Source organism: Orcinus orca, chromosome 7 (assembly GCF_937001465.1).
Source record: "Orcinus orca chromosome 7, mOrcOrc1.1, whole genome shotgun sequence".
Lineage (NCBI taxonomy): Eukaryota > Metazoa > Chordata > Mammalia > Artiodactyla > Delphinidae > Orcinus > Orcinus orca.
In genome coordinates this window covers 109212154-109234532 of record NC_064565.1, presented here as the reverse complement: position 1 = coordinate 109234532, position 22379 = coordinate 109212154, and the positions used below count along the sequence as shown (strand labels likewise).

The window sequence follows — 22379 nt, the reverse complement described above, 5'->3', positions numbered from 1 at the left end:
GGGGCTGAATGGTTGAATTACAGCCAAGTGTTAAAAAGGCAGAGGGGTGCTGCCGAAGGCTTCTTTGTTGATTTTAATAATAAAAGGCCATGAGTATATGTTTAGAATTTATACTGTGTAACGCAGTAGCCAAGGTGCTGAGGTGGTAATAAAAATTTACACAGATTCCTGGCCTCAAAAATCTTAGTGGACGACATCACCCCAAGCAGATATTAAAGTAACATGCACAAAACAATAATGGAAAATAGATGCTGAGCCTATTTAGGTATTATGTTAATTGTCTGAGGGTGGGCATGAGAGTTTGTACCAGAGTGAGATTAATAAGGACTGGGGTGAAAAGGGAAGCATGTATGACTCTGCTTCCCCCAGGTGGCAGCCAAGTGGCCTTGGGTCACTTGCTTCATCTCTCTGAGGCTCAACTTCCTCATTTCAGAATGAAAAAGTAGATACAGGATGACTTTTTGCTTTAAGGGTGTAAGGATTCCATGAGAAGAATGCACAGTGCTGTGTCAGTGCCCAGAATGGAGTAAGTGCTCAGTGAAGGGTACGCTAACATCGTCATCATCATTTTCATCATTGCTGTCATCATAGTTTTGGTTGGAGGAAGGTTGAATTTGAGCTACCGATGGACAAAGGCTGCTATTGCCTCAGGCAAACAGAAGACGCAAGTGTAATTGGAGCAGAGGGTGTAGGTGTGGACACACAGGGACTAGGGTTGGCTGGGGTGGAGGAAGGTAGACTGTGCTCATTGCAGGTGTTGATGGAAGCAATAACACAGCAAAGGGAAGACTGAAGGTCAGTTGACAGTTACATGTGGAAATGGGGAGGAGACTGGAGTTAGAGAAGCTGGGGAGGCAGGTGCTTGTGTCCTGCACCTGAGATGACCAGACCACGACCCAGGGTCTCCACGGTGGGATGAAAGAAAGACCGACACCTGAGATTTAATTCAAAGAAAGATGTGATAGGCTTGGTCTTGGGACGGAATGGATAAGGAGGGAAAGGGGGATCACCAAAGCTGACAGCTGCGTGGGGAGTTTAAATGATGGAAGGAACCAAGTTGCCGTCTGCTGAGTCAGGGAAGAAAAAGGCAGGGAAACTAGTCTGGGATGAGCTCACCTCTGAGATGATGAGTGTAAATTTACAGGGAAGAAGATTCAAGGAAGTTTCTAGAAAACAGAGATAGAGGATGGGACTAGAAAACTAGATTTGAGAACCACAAAAATGGAGGTCTTTAACTCATTTGATGAATACTATTGTTTCCCCCCAAAAATAACTTCATAAGAGAAAATAAAATACATCAAGATAAAATTTTTAAAATGTTTACAAATAAGATAAGGCTGGAAGCAGTTGAAATGTCATGGTAGGCAGAGCGTGAGTGTGGTTTAGTGCAGGGACCCTCCATGGTGCCAGGATGATGCCGTGGAAGGAGGTGAGGTTTGGAGAGAAACTGACTGATCCAGGTATGAACTCAAGCTCACTAGGCACCTCAGTTTGAGTAAGCTGTACCCCCCCTAGACTTTCCTCATTTCTACAGGGGTAAAAATCTCAGTGTTGCTGGTTGGTTTAAGTGAGGAAAGGTATGGACACTGGGAGGTGCATAACCAAGCTTAATAAAGAAATACCTTCCCCTTCCTGTGACGCTTTTGATGATCAGTGTCATGATCTTATTGACCAAGGTTAATTTGGAAATTTATGTGTAACTAGTATAATAAAAGCATCTTTCTTACTCATTTGTTCATTCATTCATTCATTCATTTATACTTCCTTTCACTGATTCTCTGGTTAAAAAAGAGCAAGAAGTAGTTGCACAAAAAGTGTGTTTGTACGTGCATTTGTCATTGTATATCTGTAGCTACTTCTCTCAATCCTCATACTGCTAAAATGACAAAGGATTTCTTAGATTTTTGTCATTCCCCATAGGGTTTGGGCCCTGGAGGCAAGCAGATCTGTGGCAGCCCAAAAGGCTCTTGTGGAGATTTGCGTTTTAAAAATGTACATATCCTCTTATCTGTTGGTCTCGTCTACCAAGTGTTGTGAAATAAAAATAGTTTGATCTTAGCCCAGCTCCAGAAACGTGCCTGACACAGACGATTAACAAAGCAGAATCCTAAAGGAATGTTCCGGCTTCAGAGAGCCAGGTGTAGGATTCCATGTCCACTCCGATTGCCTCCATCCTTTATTTGTACAGCTGGCCCGAGAGGCCAGTGCGCCTGTAGCCACAGTGGGGAGGCGCGTATAACAGGTCTGATGACACGGTATCAGCCTGGCCTTTGGGTAGAAGACGATGGCCTGGTGGCTTCCCATGGCATGCCAGAGCTTCCTCAGCTGTCAAGCCGATTGGCATTTCTGGATTTAGTGAATCCGTTTTCTGACTTCATTGTCTCTCACAGAAAGTCGGAAACCACAGAGGCAATTCCATGCAAAAAAAAAAAAAAGAAATTCAGAGATCCCACATCTGGAAGCCAGCCATTCCCCTGGGCATTTTTTCTTTTTGCTACAGTGACTTCAGTGCAGTGGTCCATTGCCTATCGTGGGTGGAGGGTGCATGGGTAGGAGTGGACTATTTCTTTAAAATTTTTTATTTTAAAGATGCAAAATTCCTGTGATTATTTAATGATTCTGTAGTTATAGAAATGTCTTTTCTGGGCTTGTTATTTATGCCCCTTCATCCCGAAGTTAATTCTGGTGTAGTCTGATAAATTAGTAAGCTCAACTGTTTACTTTTAAACATCGTCTTTTTTTCTTTTACTGACTCCTTCTTTTACATGAAATAACTTAATGAAAGTGGAATTGTTCTCTCCATCACTGTGGATAAATTATTTACTCAAATTGGGTGAACTAACAATGACTATTTCAAAGATTGGTGTTTGGGAAGTTTCTGTGAACAGCTTTCTGACAGATTTAATACTGTTATACAAGGTTTAGAGTATTTTTTACATTTATCCTATAATAAAATACCTATTAAGAGGAAAAAACAGCACTGCATAGAAAACAAACCACAGTCTGCCCCATATAAAAGTAGGCATTTAGTGCTTTCTGTTAGTTTTTTCACTTTTCAAGGTAGGGGTTGTGTTTGCCATTTAGCATGGTTGAGAAGAAGATGGAGGACACCTGTGTCGTATCTCAACAACAATAGACACCAGACATTACTGTGTTCAAGGCCACTTGCTCTGCTCACCCCAGCGTGGAATCATCTCAGATCTGCATAGCTGTTCTCAGCCAGACTTCCAGGGATGTCAGTTTAGAGACAGGATAAAGCAGATCCTTTTCCTCCTTTAGTCTTCCTTTGGGTTGGGTGGGTGGGTCTGACATTATTTTATTTTTATTATTTTATTAAGTATTATTTTATTAAGATTTTAATTATTGTTTATTAATTATATTTTTAATTATTTTATTTTTTAAGATTAATTATTTTATTAAGATTTTATTAACATTATTTTATTAAGTATGTATTGTTCTCTGCCTGTCTTAACATCGTGGCCTTGGACACCTAGACTCTGTCTTCCAGGAGCTCACGGTCCGGTGGATGTAGGCCTGGGAACTTACAGACAAAGAGGTGATCACAGGAGCCAGTGAGAAGTGTTATTATAGAGGCGGCTTGGAGAGGCATTTAATTCTGAAGGGTTTGGGGCCAGGGCAGGAGATCAGTGGAGTCTTTCCGGGGCGGGGGGGGAGGCGGGGGTTGAGAGATGACATGGAAGGCATGGGAGGGACACTTCAGGGACAAGACACCGAAGTCTGTGAAAGAACAGAGCTTGTTGAGAAACGGCAAGGATATCGGTGTGACCGATCAGGGCTGGGGGAGGAGGGGGAAGGGAGGGAGGAAGAATTTAATAATGCAAATTACCATCCCTCGTCGTACTTCTGTTCGTGAGTGTTTTAGATGGCACTTTCTCAAACCAGGACACATTTCTATGTTGAATGGAGGTTTTTTTTTTTTTTTTTTTTTGTGGTACGCGGGCCTCTCACTGCTGTGGCCTCTCCCGTTGCGGAGCACAGGCTCCGGACGCGCAGGCTCAGCGGCCATGGCTCACGGGCCCAGCCGCTCCGCGGCATGTGGGATCTTCCCGGACGGGGGCATGAACCCGTGTCCCCTGCATCGGCAGGCGGACTCTCAACCACTGCGCCACCAGGGAAGCCCTTGAATGGAGTTTTATCATTCTTGCCCCTGTGCTGAATATTTCCACTCCTTTTTGTTTTCTCCCCAAAGTTTCATTAGCTCCCTGGATCCGGCATCACGTGTCTAAAATGAAATACATTAAAGAGAATTATAGCCAGTGAATTGGCTGTCCACTCTGTCACCCTTTATGTTCAAACATGCCTTTTGTTGTTTTTAAATAATACGTTATTGTGAAGTACAGCATTCACAAAAGATAATTTAGGAGTTTGTGTGAATTATATGTAAGACACAAAGATAATTTCCATACTTAATGAAAAAGCAGTTATTTCCTGAGCCTTTAATTTAGGAAAAATGGGAGCTTTTCACTTATGGTAATTAATCTAAACCAAGTAAGATTAATTAAAACAGGTAGAAAAGGTCAGCTGAATTCATTATTTATTCTTACTTCTAGATTGTAGTTTAAAAATTGTATAATACCTAGAGAAAAGTCAGATGCCCTCAGAGTGCCCCCAGATGGTTTGTGCCCATAGAATTGACTTTATATATTATTGTTGTCTTTTCTGTAACACATAGTTATACATTTAAGCTTCCTTGAAAATGCTGAGCTTTTAGTATTTTTATGGATACTCAAGAAATAGTAGCTATTATAATGATGATGAAAAAGCATGAGGAGAAGGGAAAGTACAAACAAAGTATGATTTTGATTTATAAAATTTAGGCAGATGTTAAAGTTTGTCGGTAATGTTAGCAAGGTCAATGACTTAATGATGAAAGAAATCGTAATTAATCTTTATTATAAAAATCACATTTGCTGTTGGTAAGATGCTCACAAAACAGACTTTATCATTGCCCTGGTTTGCATTTCTCACTCTTGAGATGTGGTAACTTGCCATTTCTTGTATATCCATCTAGAAATGTTCGTTTATAAACATATATTTTAAGAAAATGTATGTCCATTTGTTTCTCTACCGGTGGGATCATATGATACACGGCTTTTTTTTCCCACTTAACAATGAACTATTTATAATAACGATCATGTATAATAACGATAGCTAGCATTACTGTGCAGGAACTGTGCTAAACACCTTACATGCATTGTTCTTTTTATGTCCACAAGCCACTGACAGATAAAGAAGCTGAGGAACAGAGGGGTTAAGAAACGTGCCCAAGGTCCCACAGCTAGTAAATGTGGGCCTGGGCTTCACACACAGGCGCTGACTGCAGAGCCTGGAGCTCAGTCACTCTGTTTCTTCTTCATGGGTATCACAAGGCTGTTCTATATCCATCCAGAGAGACCTACTTCATCCTTCAGTGTCTGGGCCCTGCGCATTTCCCTGAGGCCTATTACTTCAGTGCTCCTGTTTTGGGGGGGAGTTAAGGGGGGGTCTCCAGCTGCCAGTCTCTTCATCTCTTTGTCTGTGGGCTTTCTCAAAGCCCCAGGAGCAGACACTTCCCACCCACCATCAGTGGCCCTCCACCAGTGAGGTAAACACCCTAACTCCCTTACCCCGGGCCGGGTAACTCTGAGGTGTGTATTCTACCTTGACACCCAGAGTTTCCGCTCTGGGTTAAGCTCCAGTAACCCACGGTGGTAACTGGCTTGATAGCACAGCCTTAGGGGCTGCCTTTCCTTCTCTGTGTCACATCCCTGCTCCTTCACCCCGTCTCCTTCTCACCATGTCTCCTTTATTCTCAATTAAACCGTTTGCATTGATGCCGTGTCCTAATTTGCTTCTGGGGCACCCAGACTAAGACAGCCTGTGCGGTATTTCATTGTATGAAGATACCATAATTCATTCAATCAGTTTCATTTGGGCTTTTTATGGGATTTCCAGTTTTTCTTGATATTACCAAAGATGACGTGGGGAATATTCTTGCATTATTGTCCTTAGACCAGGACAAGCAGGGCTCCTGACCCCAGGCCCCGCCTCAGGCAGGGCCTCACTGGGGACCAGGACCGATGGGTCCCAGCATCTGTTTCTTCCCTTTAAGGTTGTTAAAACTCAAGACAGTTTAGGTGGTACAAACGAATTTTATTTAACACCTCATGAAGTGGGCAGCCTCCGTTCCCGAGGATCCGGAGACCTGCAAAATGGGGAGAAATCAAGAAGCCTTTATAGGATAAAGAATAAGGAACAAGGAAGAGAAAAATAGAAATGAATAAGGAACAAGGAAGTACGCGTAGAGCCCGAAGTTGGCTTGGCATCTGGCAATTAGCTGCCTGGATGGATTCCATTTCTGTTTATGAGGAGCATTCACAGGGGCACAGAAGTTACATAAGTTTGCTGAAGTGGCACCCAGGCAGCAGCGGCGTCATCTTGGGCTTAAAAGTAGTTTCAACAGGATGCTCTCTGACCCTTTATCCAGTGGGAGTTGACCGCATGAGGAGCTCTGGGATTCATGCTCTTGGGCTGGGCTGGGGCCCCATGGCCGGGCCCTGGTATCCAGAGGGTGGCCGCCTGATAGGACAGCCTCCCTTGCCCGCTTGTGGGATTTTGTTCTTCGTTCATGGAATCCCTGAGATTGGGTCACCAGAATGACACTGATACACTGATTTCAGGTGACTCAAATTTTTATGTAGGTGGGACTCTCCAAAACATATTTTTCCCTGGGCCCCATACACCCAAAGGATAGCCCTACATTCTTATACAGGGTCCCGTGCACGGTTAGAGTTGAGCACTAAGGTTGAAATTGCCCAGAGGTTTAAAAGTTCTAAGCAGATATCTCTTGAAATCCACTCAGCTTTTCTCTCCACATATCAAGACTTACTTGCTCTCTGAATGCAGTTATCCGTGTTGTTTGGGTCGGGAAAGGGGATATTAAATGATTTTTTCTTAAATCTTTGGAAAAATTTTAAAAAGCATAAAATAATTGCAAGTGACAGCCTGTCTTCAGATGAATACAGTGTTTTCAAACTGTAGTGAAATAAAGCATGGATTTTGACATGTGTTAGACAACACAGTTGGACACATTAGCCACCACAGGGCATGGTGTCATGTGACCAGATCACCCTGCATCGGCGAAAGCCTTGTTATAAACGTCTCAGTATAAAGCTTCTCTTTATTTAATCTAAGAGTATTATCTTAAGAATGCAAAAGCGAGTTATTTAAAAAAACATATGAATCTGAGATACTTTCTGCGCACATCAAATTATAGACAGAGATTGAATGCTGAGGCTAGAAGTATCATTTAGAAACCCTGATTTTAAATAGACAGAGATTGAATGCTGAGCCTAGAAGTATCATTTAGAAACCCTGATTTTAGATTCTTAAATTCATTTGGAGAGCCTCATTGTTCCCATGAGTTGATTATTTCATAAAAAGTAAACAAGTTTGAATGTGTAAAATCAATCTGTATGTCATAAAGATTACATTTGATAGAATAACTTTTTGCAGCATTCAAAAATCACTTTCCTGATCATACAGGGCCCTCGTATAGAGTGTGTCTGGAGCGGATGGGTGGTCAGGCTGGACCACTAAGCCTGTGAGCATAGTCACTGCCACGTCTATCCCTCATTCATTCATTCATTCCTGAGCCAAAGGCCACGGTAGATGGTAGATGGAAGACTTAACTGGTGAGCAGATATCCCTGCCCTTATGGTGCTAGTGTCTAGTCGGAGAGCAGACAACAAACTAATGGGCAAATACATAATTTAAAAAATGTGAAATGCTAAGATGCTAAGAAGGAAGTGGACAGGATACCCTGAGGGAGACTAATGGGGGTGAGGATGAATTGGAGATCCTGCTTCACTGGTGGCAGTTTAGGAGAGATCCCCGTTATGTGCAGATCTAGAGAGAATGCTCGCACCAAGGCCCAAAGACAGAAAAGAGCAGCGTGGCTGGGACTTAGTGAGTGTGGGGTGGGCACAGCATGGGGTGCAAGGGAATCTGGGGCCACACCCTGTAAGGTCTGGAAGGGAGGAGCACGAGGTTTATTCTACATGGAGTGGGAAGACAATGAAAGTTTAAAAAGCAGAGCCATGCCATGATCTGATTTCTGTTTTCTTTGTCTTTTTAATAAATTTATTTATTTATGGCTGCATTGGGTCTTAGCCGCTGTGCACGGGCTTTCTCTAGTTGCGTTGCTGTGCGTGGGCTTCTCGTTGCGGTGGCCTCTCCTGTTGTAGAGCACCAGCTCCAGGCATGCGGGCTCAGTAGTTGTGGCTCACGGGCCCAGTTGCTCCGCGGCATGTGGGATCTTCCCGGACCGGGGCATGAACCCGTGTCCCCTGCGTTGGCAGGCAGACTCTTAACCACTGTACCACCAGGGAAGTCCCTCTGATATCTGTTTTAATGTCACTTGAAGAGAGGCAGGGAGGAGGGTTAGAGGAAGCTGGAAAGCCATTTGGGAGCCTGGAACACCGGTCTCACTGATGCTGACCTGCAGGGTCACAGCAAGGCAGACAGTGAGGTGGGTGAGTTTCAGACCCATTTCGGGAGTGAAATGCTAGGAATCGATCATGGGTTAAATGTAGGTGTGGCAGAAAGAGGAATATCCAGGATGAATCCCAGGATTCTGGGGCTGGATTCTGGGTAGATAGAGACAGTGGATGGAGAATCAAATTTGGGGGTAAAATCAAAAGTTGCATTTTGGATTTTTTTAAGCTGAGGGTACCATCGTATTCAAGGAGATGTCAAAGAGGCAGCTAGATACGATCATCCGGAAGTTAGAGAAACTGATGCTGAGACATACCAACCTTCCTACTCCTAGGAAGAGCTGTGAGGCTCCCTGTCGTAACTGAACATTCATTCACTGCAACAGTGCATCTAAATGCAACGGAGAACAGGCTTAAAGGGAGCAAGGAGTTCCTCATCTTTGTCCCAGAGATGTTCCCACTGTGGGTTTAGGGGGAGAACTGAGTTCCTGAAACTTCTTTGCCTAAAATAAAAGGTGATGTTTTCATTTATGGAAAGAAAGTTGGATTGCGTAAAAATAATGCGACATGGAGAGCCTGATTCCAAATTATGGATAAGAAATTAGCTAAAAGCAGCTAAGAAAGAAATGTTTCTCCCTAAAAGGGCAGACAAATTATGAGCCATTTGAAGTAAATAAAATATCTGGCACTTTTTCCTCACTCTTACCTTGTGTCACTTACATAATGCTACTGAGACCTTGATTTTTAAAAATTCCTTACTGCACTAAACAGCTCAAGATTTATAAATTTCAATGACAGAATGAAAATAGTAAGAGAACTATAATCAGTTTATAGATGTGTGTGTACATTCAGTAATTCAAATTTATCGTACAGCTTTGATTCAGATTGAAAAAGGCAACATTTTCTTTTTTTATAATTAATTGATCGTTCGTGCTTCTATTATTAGAGTTTGCTCCATCTTTAATTTTCCAGTCTTCTGTAAACCCAAGTCACCATATTTTTTTGTTAGAAAATATTACTTAAGCGTCATCCATCCCCCTGCCTTTTTAATCTTGCTTCTTAGGGTCAACCAGGACCACCAGGGCCACAGGGTCCTATTGGACCCCTGGGGCCACCAGGACCCATTGGAATTCCAGGAGAGAAAGGGATGAGAGGTGACACTGGCCTTCCTGGAGCAGCAGGTGACAAGGGTGATAAGGTAAGCCTCTTCTTAAGTGAAAGATTCATATTAAACCCTCACCAGAATTGCTATGCCAGATTTTTTAATAATCACGAGTAGTACCTCCCTGAACCTTAGAGAAATCAAGTCTAAACTCCTCTTCGATATTCAGTCCTCATTCCTAACCCCTTTCCAGAGGAGCATGCCTTTCTGGACCTTTTCTGAGCACTTAAATACATGAGTTTACCCAGTTAGGAGTGGTTTTCTTTATGGCTTTTTAAAACAACCTAACTGATACTATATGTATCATGCAGAGCCTTTTTTTTTACTCAAGCATATGGCTTGGAGATCATTTCATATCAATGTGTGTAGACTGAATTTACTCCTTTACTCTATGATATGCCATAATATGGATAAAACTATAGTTTATTCCCTGTTGATGAGAATTTGAGATCCTAGTCCAACTTCGTGTAGTGCAAGTGTGCAAAAACAGTCCTGTAAATTACCTGTGTTTACATTTAAGAGTTTGTTTCTCTAGGATAAATAGAGTCTGAGAAGTTGAGTTTCCAGTTATAGGGTATTGAATGTATTCTTTGAACTAATATTGCCATGTTGGCTTCCTAAGTACAAAAAGAAAAGCACAAATGGTTGATTTCCAAATGTTGGCATTTGAGCTCCTTAATGTAAAAATAGATGACAATGACTGATAAGGTTTTGTTTTTAAAACAAGTTATTAATTATTAATGTTTTTAAGTAAATTAACCTGTTAATCTAATAATTTAGTAGCTTTTATATCTTCGTTTTATTTTCTGGGATTTTAGGGTCCAACTGGTGTTCCTGGATTCCCAGGTTTGGATGGGATACCTGTAAGTATCCTTAAATTTTCTCCATTTATTTTAAAGAAGGGAGGGACACTCATCAAAGCCCTTAAAATCACATGTTTTGTATATATATAAAATATATTTATATGATATATATTATATATAATATATATGGCAAACTCTTCTTTATTTTCTTATTTTAGTAAATGGAAGGGTGCTTGCATTTCAATTTTGTGTAATAACTCTGAGACCAGAACATTTTACTTGAAGAACAAGGTTTTCAAAAAGATTGGAGAAAAGCATTCCAAGATATGAGCTCGTATACTTGTCAGGTCAAGTACAATGTTCTGGAAATAAATTTATACTCATTACAAAAGTTTTTATTTGCTGGTGAGTCCTAATGGTGGGAGTGGGCTCAAACCTCTCATTGCTTATGCGAAAACCAGAGGAAAGAAGGAAAAGGTATTTGGCAGGGTTTATAATTCGTTAGAGTCTTTCTAAGGATTTCAAGGAAGATTTCCTCCCTGATCTCTGAAAATACTCCAGACTAAATTAATTTAAATTGGGGTATATGAAAATAGATTTATTTATTTTTACTATGCTACGTAGTTCTTGTGGGTGGGGAAGGAAGTTTCACAAAACTGAACGACATGTGAGTCACAGTTGCCATAATTTGGGGACCCATATCACAGAACCTTTTTGTTGTGGTATTCTTGCAAAAATGCTTCACCTATCATTTTGTTTCTTGTAGGGGCACCCAGGGCCTCCTGGATCCAGAGGCAAATCTGGCATAGATGGCTACAACGGCTCAAGAGGTGCTCCAGGCTTTCCAGGAGAAAGAGGAGCTCCTGGCCCACAAGGCTCCCCAGTAAGACAGCCACAGTTCAGCCTAGTGGGCATCTTAAGTGAAAAGGCCCTCCAGTGGGAGCAGGCTGGATGTGTTCGAGAAACAGAGTTATTGCAAGTGTACTGGGAGCCTGGTGAACAAATGCGGGTGACTGGAGGATGAGGACAGAGAGTTGGGCAGGACTTAGAAGACACGGGGCCTTGTAGACTACGGAAGGAAGCTGGGTTTTCTTTTCCATGCCATGGGAATGCACTGGATGGTTTTAAGGAAGGAAGAGATATGATCCGACTGATGTTCTATCATGATGCTCCTGGCTGCCATACAGAGAATGGATGATAGGGGAAGGGAGGCCACTTAGCAAAGCTTAGGTTGTTTATCATTCAGGGTTCACTGCAGATACATAAACCCCTCTAGGTATTTCAAGACGAGAGGAATTTTTTTTTTTTTTTTTTTTTTTGCGGTACGCGGGCCTCTCACTGTTGTGGCCTCTCCCGTTGCAGAGCACAGGCTCCGGACGCGCAGGCTCAGTGGCCGTGGCTTACGGCCACGTAATATAATATAATATATTAGTAGATATTCTGCCTTAGGAGATTCCTCAGTAGATCTTAACCAAATATTAAATAAGTATATATGACAACCTTAGGATGATAATAAAAATGAGAATAAAGAAATCTCCACTAGTGAAATATGATTATAATGGTAATTTTATTGGTGAGTAATATTTCATTTGCAAAAGAAAATACAGAAATAGTAATATGCTCTTTTCCTCTCTTAAAGTGAATATTTTATTTTCAGGGCCTTCTTGGGAAAAAAGGAGAAAAAGGAAATTCAGTGTTCATTTTAGGTGTCATTAAAGGTATTCAGGTAAGCTTTACAATCAGGATGGGTTTAAAACAATTTTTTTCTATATAAGTAAACGCATGCAGAAAACACATGGACTGAGATTTCCTTTAAAATGGCTCTGAGGATACTGGTTTTGATCATTACCCTGACCCTCTGGGATGACCCATACTTCTTGTGTGAAGGCACTTGGCTTTAGCTTCTCTGGCTGCAAAATTCCCCTCCCTCCCCATGATTCTCGCAGAGTTGCAATGAATACATTTATTTCAGGATTTCTCAGCCTCGGCACTGTTGACATTTTGGGCCAGTGAATCATTTGTCGTGGAGGCTGACCTGTGTATTGTAGGATGTTGAACAGTTTCCCTGGTGTCTACCCATTAGATGCCAGTAACACCCCCCTGACCCCCACCCCCCACACCCAAACAATATCTCCAGACATTACCAGATGTCTCCTGGGGGAAAAATCACTTCCAGCTGAGAATCATTAATTACTTTGTAGTTAAAATATTGTGATATTAATATTTACCATTCATGATGATAGAAGTCACCACTATTGAACTTGAAAATTGTAGAAACCTGATAGCACTATCCTTAGCAAATGAAATGCTTTTGTGTTTTTCACAGAGAATGATGTACAAATATTCAGAAATAAACTCTTGAATGACCACCGCATCTCTCTAATCTGAGTAGCCATGGATGAGCAGAAGGAGATCACTAGATACGATAGACTCAAGAGGAGAGATACAGTACATTTTCAAGACATGGTCATTTCTCTTAAGGAAACATATTCTACAATAATTAGATAAAAGTAGTCCTAGATTGCCTCTATCAGATTCCAAGTTCTGTGCCACCCAGAGTGGCCACACCTGAGCGGTGATCCCTTAAGTGAGCTTACAATATGTGTTTATAGCCTCTGTGCCTATTCTTACTTGTTAGACAGCAAGCACTGTGCTTCTATTTATAGCTTAAATTATACATTCATAAACTTAGCATCAAAAACAGGGTCATTCTAGGAACCAGTATGATGTGTTGGAAGGAGTGAACTGACCCTTACCTACTACTGTGACTTTAAGCAACCCCCTCAACCTCTCTGAGCCTCATTTTCCTTAGTTTTTTTATTATTTATTATTATTATTTTTTTTTTTGCGGTACGCGGGCCTCTCACTGTTGTGGCCTCTCCCGTTGCGGAGCACAGACTCCGTACGCACAGGCTCAGCGGCCATGGCTCACGGGCCCAGCCACTCCGCAACATGTGGGATCTTCCCGGACCGGGGCACGAACCCGTGTCGCCTGCATTGGCAGGCGGACTCTCAACCACTGCACCACCAGGGAAGCCCCTCATTTGCCTTATTTGTGAAAGGAAATTAATATCTACCCTGCCTTCCTCTCAGTGCTGATGGTCTGTTATAATAGTTTATACTGCCATGTATTGTAAAGTATAATGTACAGTACAGTATTAGTTATGGTGAGTAGTTTTTGGTAATTGTGCAAATAACAAGCGAGACAGAAAGGGAGATGAATATAGAGAATTCCTCATCTTAAAGAGAAACAGAGGATCCCTAATGAAAGTGGCATGCAGATTGATAACCTTGGAGAAACAATGGTTTTAAGAGCCTATATCCACTTCCTACCCATTTGGATGATTATTATTAAAAAGAGAAAAAGAAAAACAACATAATGTGTTAGTAATTATGTGGAAGAGTCGGGGCCCTTGTGCACTGCTGGTGGAAATGTAAAATGGTGTAGCTGCTGTGGAAGATGGTAGGGTGATTGCTCAAAAACTTAAATGTGGAATTACCCTATGACCCAGCTATTCTACTCTAGATATGTTCTCCCAAAAATGAAGGCAGGAACTCAAACAGATATTTGTACACCCATATTCATAGCAGCCTATTCACAATAGCCAAAAGGTGGAAGCAACCCAAGTGTCTACCTACTGATGAATGGGTGAACAGAGAGTAGTACATACACACGTACAACACAATATTATTCAGCCTTAAAAAGTCAGGGAATTCTAAAGCATGCTACAACATGGTTGAACCCTGAGGTCATTATGCTGAGTGTAATAAGCTGGTCACAAAAGGACAGAAAAATGTGTGATTCCACTTAGATGAGGTCCCTAGAGTAGTCAAATTCATAGAGACAGAAAGTAGATGGTGCTTGCCAGGGGCTGGGGAAGGGGGGATGGAGGGCTAGTGTTTAATGGATACAGGGTTTCCATGAGGAAATGGAAAAGCTTGGACAATGGAAGCACAACATGGTTGCACAACATGGTGAATGTATTTAATGCCACAGAACCGTACACTTAAAAAAGGTTAAAATGTTAAATTTTATCATACGTATATTTTGCAGTATATTTTACATTTTGGAAAAAAAAGGAAGAGTCTGTATTCAAGAGAATATACACCCCTTGATCCTTTAAAGTGAGTAGAGTCTCAGGGCAGAGTCGAGTCACAAAGCGGTAGATGTGCACAGTGGCAGAGAGGGTTTCCACACGAATTCCCTTTACATTTGCTCCTGGGTGATAACAGGTGTTAATTAAGGGAGGAAAGGTCTGCCAGTCAGATGACAGACAGTTAAACTGATGAAATGAGACCACTGGATCGAGAATTTAGAGCTTTGTTTTTCTTTTTAGAACATTTTAAACTGAAAGATGAAATCTCATCTTGATTCCATGTCCTCACGACTCCAGCAATCTTTCCCTGGTTTCAGCTGGGTAGAAGTAGAATTCCGGGCTTAAGAATGGAGACAGAAAAGCACCTCCATAGAGCCCTTCCACAGCTGTCTTTTCAACACTGAAAAACTGAACAAACTGCACAGACAGTCCGAATAAGTCCTGTGTGTGTGTGTTTACTTTTATGTTGTGTGTTTTAGGGAAATGGTGTTGCTCTTCTAATGCAATGTCCTGATACTATTGCAGGGTGACAGAGGGGACCCAGGACCTCCCGGCTTACCAGTAAGTCTTCTGGGCAGGCCATGCACTTCTGTTTGTTCCTCAGATAGCCTATGGTCTCCACTAGTTTGCATCTCAGCAGGACCAGCTACCTAATTTGCAGGGCCCACCTGGTGCAAAATGAAAATGTAGGTCTCTTGTTCAAAAATTATTACAAATTTTAAGATGGTGACAGCAGAGCATTAAATCAAGCATGAGGCCCTGTGTGACTGCACAGGTCCCGGGCCCACAGAGCCGCCCTTGAATCTCAGTAAGCTCCGGCTTACCTTTCACTTCTATCTTGCAATGATCATTTGGTATTGCTTGGGTAGCTATAGTCGCTTAATATTTAGGAAGATAATTCCGCTTAGAAACTACCTACATAATATATGTCCAGTGAAAATGATTTTGCTTGCTGAATCAGTAATTGTGTATTATGTTTAGTATTTTCCCCTATCTTCACGTTCCTGGAGTTTGTGATTCAATGATTATATTTGTCTTTCCAATTCATCAATATTCACAAGATTAAAACTGAAAGCAATTTGGCCTCCTAATGGTTCACCTATAATTGTGTTTGGTAACTTCTGGCTGTTGACAGGATTACTTTCTCAGGTTGTTCTTTTCTTACTACTCCGGCAGCTCAGTTCTGCGTTATCAATGAGATACCTTGATGTCACCGTTAAAATAAATACCAATTCATTCTCTAGGAGAGAGTAATGCCATTGCACACTCTCAAATCATTTGACATGGGCAGGGTGAGTGGGAGAACAGAGCCCCTTTCTCCATACTTCTAGAACTGCCCAACTATAACCTTTCCTTGTGAATTTGTGTGTTATTCTGCTGTAACTTAACATGTTGCAGGAAATTGTTTATGGCTTAATTACCTTGATCTTGAATTGGGGACATTTCTATTCACACTGATCTTACAGGGCACGTTGAAAGGATATATTAGAGTATAACTACATTAATAATTTATTTAATGCTAAGTAATATTAATATTGTAAAAGCATTTTGATGTATATTAAATTTATAACATATATGGAATTTAGGAGTAACAAGGTTTCTTTGTTCTCTACTTTTGCTACTACAAGATTTATTTGTGAATAAGTAGATTGATCTCTGGGTCTTAATCCCAAACGTAGGAGTTAGTCACACCCACCAAGTGCTACTGCCTGCCAGCTCTGTGCCCTTTTCCCAGCTCTATCAGAGCTACTGTTCAAGATGACGCAGCAGGGCAGGTGTGGCCGGGACTGTGATTTCTCCGGAGGTCTTTATCCAACTGGGATTACATGCAGCTCTCCCATGAACGATGATTATGGTTTCTGGTAAAGAATTTACTGATTTTTCTCATGTTTAGGGCTCAAGGGGAGTGAGAGGACCAGCAGGCCCAGTGGGATATCCAGGAGAGCCGGGGTTGGCAGTAAGTACAGCACTGCTGATTCTGTCTCTCCAAAAGCCCTGACCTGATGTTTAAATCAAGCAAAAGAAAGCAGAATTGCAGTCTTGGGCAATTCAGGCCGAGATGGGTTCTTTTCGAGATTATCACCTGATGAATCAGCCAACACCCACCATTAGGGGCGTGAGTCCCTCCTGAAGCACGGGTCCCTGGAGGTGGGGGGCAGGAGGGGGGTGGGGGGCAGGAGGGGGGTGGAGGTGGGGGGCAAGCAGCCCAGCCATGGTAGGAAGTCCATCATGTGTGTTTCAAATTTAAGCGTTTCCTAAAGAGGAGCTTGGGACAACCAATAAGGGCACAGTCTGATCTCCATCACTGATAACTGATTTGTGTGTTTTTGCTGTTGATTTAGGGACCTCCAGGCCCTCCTGGGAGCCCAGGTTTGAAGGTAGGCGGCCGTGAGTAAGATACACAAATGAAGTCCATGCACAATGAGATAAGTGACCACTAATATTTGTCAGAATCATGTCTTCCCTCTTTTTAGAATTCCCGAACTATTTAATAAATACACTTCAACAAATTGCTTAACCAGAAGTCTTATTACTTGTAATTACTTCTTAATATTCCAAAGCAATTAGTTTCCTTTTTCTTTTCTTTTCCAGGGTAATCCTGGCGTGGGAGTAAAGGGGCAAATGGGAGACCCGGTAAGAACTCCCTTTTGCGTGGAGGAGCACATGTTAAAATGTATGGGCTACCCGGGTCGAGGAGACGGTTCTGATTACCACTTAACTTGTGTTCGTTCTCTCGTCACTGTCCAGCTTTATGGCTGAGAATTTGTCTTTGCTGAATTATTATGACACCATTACCCTTGACTATAAAATGACAGTTCTGACAAAACCTAACAGTAAATTCAATTTAATTTATATAACACACTTCCCCCTAGCCCAAAGACATGGAATAGTTCTGATAATATATCCAGGGTAACAATTTGTTTAATTATGGATTTGTTTAGCTTAACTTGCCAAATTTCATCAGAGTCCTAAACTTCACACATAAATAAAAATATGAATAACTGTGACCCAAAGCATTGAGCAACACACCGTCCACCCCTCACACCCATAGTCCTTTCTGCTGAAACACAAAACTAAGTAAGGATAAACTTTAGAAAAGTGCTTTAAGGTGGAAGCTCATCTGGAAACAATCTGAATGCTTAAGAGTTGGTGAGGGGCTCTTTCAGCAACTGTGGGTAAATAGATATTGAGCATCTACCCTGTGCCAGGCTAGGATTGGTGCTTGGTGTGGGGATTTGGCGAGACAGACCTGATCTCCGCTCTCATGGAGTTCCAGTGTGGTTGGGAAATTTATGGTACAGCCATTTAACACGCTTGCCAAAAATATACTGGAAGACGTCACGATGTGGGGAAATTCCAGGTTCTAGTACTTATTGGGTTGGCCAAAAAGTGCCTTCGGTTTTAAGTAAAAATAAAAGACACATTTTTCATTTTCACCAAGAACTTTATTGAACAACGTATTCACCCTTTTGTACCACTACCTTCTGCCATTTTTCAGGCAACTTAATCATTCCATCTTCTCAAAACATTTTATCTTTTTGAGCAAAGAACTGTTCCAGGTGCCTTTTACATTCTTCCAGGGAATTGAAATTTTTTCCAGTAAGAGAATTTTGTAAAGACTGAAGTAAATGGAAATCCAAAGGTGCAATGCCTGGTGAATACGATGGGTGAATCAGAACTTCCCAGGCAAGCTGTAACAGTTTTTGCCTGGTCATCAAAGCAACATGCGGTCTTGCATTATCCTGATGGAAGAGTATGCGTTTTCTGTTGACTAATTCTGGACGCTTTTTGTCGAGTGCCACTTTCAGTTGGTCTAATTGGGAGCAGTACTTGTTGGAATTAACCGTTTGGTTTTCCGGAAGGAGCTCATAATAGCGGACTCCCTCCCAATCCCACCATATACACAACATCACCTTCTTTGGATGAAGACCGTCCTTTGGTGTGGTTGGTGGTGGTTCATTTCGCTTGCCCCACGAGCTCTTCCATTCCACATTGTTGTACAGTATCCACTTTTCATTGCCCGTCACAATTTGTTTTAAAAACAGAACTATTTCATTACGTTTCAGTAGAGAATAGCATGTGGAAATATGGTCAAGAAGGTTTTTTCCGCTTACGTGGAACCCAAACATCAAAGCGATTCACATAACCAAGGCTGGTCCAAATGATTTTCCATGCTTGATGTGGATATTTTGGGTATGTCGGCCATCTCCTGCGTGGTATAATGTTGATTGTTCTCAATTATTGTTTCAATTTGACCGTATCAACCTCAGTTGGTCTCCCCGACCATGGAGCATCATCCAGTGAGAAATCTCCAGCACGAAACTTTGCAAACCACTTTTGACATGTTCGATCAGTCACAGCACCTTCTCCATATACTGCACGAATCTTTTTGTGTGTTTCAGTTGCATTTTTACCTTTTAAAGCATAATATGCCGAAAATGTTGCTTTTTTTCTTCCATCTCCAATATTAAAATGGCTACACAAAAATTCACCAATTTTGATGTCTTTTTTTAAATGCACGCTGATGTGACACCTGTCACATGCGGTCTAACAAAATTGTTCTGAATGAAGTTAAAGACAACTAAGTGCTACTAGAGCCATCTTATGGAAAAAACCGAACGAACCTTTTGGCCCACCCAATGTGATAGGAAAATGTGCAAAAAATAGTGTTGTAAAATATATTAAATGATTTTAAATTTTAATACAATATAAACTATATTCTACATTTAAATTATGTTTATTATTATACAGTGTTACTTTTATTATAATATATATATTTTTTATTGGGGTATAGTTGCTTTACAATGTTGTGTTAGTTTCTGCTGTACAGCAAAGTGAGTCAGCTATAGGTATACATATATTACCTCATTTTTGGATTTCCTTCCCATTTAGGTCACCGCAGAGCATTGAGTAGAATTCCCCGTGCTATATAGCAGGTTCTCATTAGTTATCTATTTTATACATATTAGTTTATATATGTCAATTCCAAACTCCCAATTCATCCCACCCCCCTTTTCCCCCCTTGGTGTCCATACATTTGTTCTCCACATCTGTGTCTCTATTTCTGCCTTGCAAACAGGTTCATCTGTACCATTTTTCTAGATTCCACATATATACGTTAATGTATGGTATTTGTTTTTCTCTTTCTGACTTACTTCACTCTGTATGACAGTCTCTAGGTCCATCCATGTCTCTACAAATGACCCAATATAATTCCTTTTTTATGGCTGAGTAATATTCCATTGTGTATATGTACCACATCTTCTTTATCCATTCATCTGTTGATGGGCCTTTAGGTTGCTTCTGTGACCTGGCTATTGTAAATAGTGCTGCAATGAACATTAGGGTGTATGTGTCTTTTTGAATAAGAGTCTTCAATTAGAGTTTCAGATTATGTTTAACACACCATTTAGTCACATATACATGTATGCACACATGCATATTATGCACATATGTGTATATGTAGACATATGTCTATGTATACATGTGTGTATACACAGTTATATACATACAAGCACACACACACCACAAAGAACTGCACCAAAGTTTTAATAGAGATTACCTCCGGATGGTAGGATTATGGATTACTTTTATTTTTTAAATTCATTTTTAACAGTATGTATTATTTATGAAAAACAATAAACATTTAAAGTTACATTATGTATTTGCCATGATTTTTATTTTAAATCCATGACTTACAGGCTTGTAAGCATTATACCACAATATGTGGGTGAAAGTCTTCTTAGTTTAAATTTTTATTTCAAACTAAAGTTAATATGAAATTCTTATTATCTTGATTTTTTTAAAAGGGTGAGGTTGGCCAGCAGGGTTCTCCAGGACCCACCCTTCTGGTGCAGCCACCTGATTCTGGTCTCTATAAAGGAGCAAAGGTAATTCTCAATCCATATGTGACCTTGGTAAAGTAGTCATAGCCAACGTTTTCTGAACGTGTTCCCATGCCAGCGAAGAGCTGAGCACTACATGCAACGCTGCCAGGGTAACCTTTACAGGTTGCTACTATTATTAGCCCCATTATACAGAGTTGAAAAAGTGAGACTTGGAAAGGTTACCAGTGTTCTCAAGTTTACCCAGCTGTTGAGTGGCAGACCTAGCTTGGGCTGCTAAACTGTGACATGTCCTCCAGGGTATAGTCCCCCATTCATGTCTTTGATATGGTCGCTGAAAATACCACTGGAAATCCAGCTGTCCTTTAGATGTTACATATGGATCTGATGCTTTGGTAATTGAAAGGTGACAGAGTCATAAAACCGAGCATGTAATAGACTCCTGGCAAATATTAATTCCTTTGTCACCCTCCAGCACTGATGTTACTGATGCCATGTGCACATTCTCCCATCAGTTTTCAGTTACTGGATTCAGTTTCACTACCTTGCTCAAAATGAGCCTCTCCTCTCAGTGGTTGCATTCCCAGCTTGCATCTGCTGCCCTGGTTCCATGGTGGCTCCCCCCACCACTCTGCTGTCCCACGCCGCACAATGCTACACCTTTTACACAGAACTGGCCTCCTGAAGAGTGTCAGGTTCAAAGGTGCGCTTGGATCTTAGTTGCTAATTACCGACAGTTGACGAGTAATCCCTTATTAAAAAATTAGGAGAATGGCTTGTTGAAAGAGGTAATTTCTTAAAGAGATGGAACTCAGTATGTTGAATAAAGCCGGTAAGGCAGATTATATTCGTTGTGATTTTTAGGGTATTAAAGGAACGCCTGGAATCATTGGACCTCCCGGACCACCAGGACCCAAGGTAATTTATTTAAAGAACTTAAAAAATTGTATGATGTGCTATTTTAATTTAAAATTTTTACATGGTTATTATCACTGCTTTAAATGCTGATATGTTACTAGAACTTTTCAATATTTCATCATAATTCTGTAGGAAGACTATTTCCAAAGTAGCTGTTTTCTTTAAGCTGCTGGCAATAATTTTTATTTCTCGTTTTGTTTTTGCATTCGTATTGCTGAAATACTGTTGCTTGAACTCCTCTAAAAGTGTCGTCTCTTTAAGGGGGAGCCCGGTATTGGGACAAAAGGAGAGAAAGGTATTCCTGGGTTTCCAGGACCTCGGGTAAGGACCATTCTTGGCATCCTTAACTTCAGTGAGTTTGGAGGCATTTCTCTCTCACATTTTTATAAGACTAGATCAATATTTCTGAGAGTTCAAAAGTGGAGATTATCTCTAAGAGGAATGCTATATTTTGGTCAGCAAGAATTGTGTAATAGCTAAGTGCCCCAGAGCATCCCTTTCATGGACATCATTTGGATAAAACAGACAAGCAGAAGATGGGAGATTTGGCAGGAAGTAATGGGATCGTGGCATTTTCTTACTGGCTCAGTGTCAGTGTGATAGTAGCTTGGAATTGTTCATTTAAGCCTATTTGATAAAAGAAGGTACTGATCTAGGGGCAGTAGCTAGAAAACAACTATATAGCATCAGGCCTCAAACATCTTCACACATGTCACTAATGGGATCCCCATTCATAGAGTCACTATGAAGGCCAGACCTTGGCGAGCATGGGCATTGAGTTCATCTGACTCAGATTCAGTACTAAACGAGACAATATTGACTTCCATAGTAATTTTCATTGCTGATAATGCATAGAGCAACTATTAATCTCTAGACAAATTATATTGCGATGATTCAAAGATATTTAGCCCAGTGCAAGCATTAAATTAAATAAACTGAAATGGAAGAAGAGCAAAAACAACACAACCGTGTTCTTAATTTAAAGCACTGTCAAGTACATTCATTTTTTTGAATAAGATTAAAGATCAATTAAAATAACAAATGTTATAAAGAAATGG

General features: G+C 41.0%; 1 protein-coding gene across 1 annotated transcript in view; it reads left to right on the top strand.

Moving 5' to 3' along the window:
- COL4A4 (collagen type IV alpha 4 chain) overlaps positions 1-22379 on the top strand; it is a 133307-nt gene that overhangs the window by 33285 nt on the left and 77643 nt on the right. Inside the window, exons 4-14 of the mRNA XM_049712195.1 lie at positions 9559-9693; positions 10476-10520; positions 11227-11343; positions 12118-12186; positions 15083-15118; positions 16452-16514; positions 16900-16935; positions 17150-17191; positions 20368-20448; positions 21268-21321; positions 21583-21642. Of these exons, the coding sequence (XP_049568152.1) occupies positions 9559-9693; positions 10476-10520; positions 11227-11343; positions 12118-12186; positions 15083-15118; positions 16452-16514; positions 16900-16935; positions 17150-17191; positions 20368-20448; positions 21268-21321; positions 21583-21642 (738 nt within the window). The remainder of the gene's footprint in view (positions 1-9558; positions 9694-10475; positions 10521-11226; positions 11344-12117; positions 12187-15082; positions 15119-16451; positions 16515-16899; positions 16936-17149; positions 17192-20367; positions 20449-21267; positions 21322-21582; positions 21643-22379) is intronic.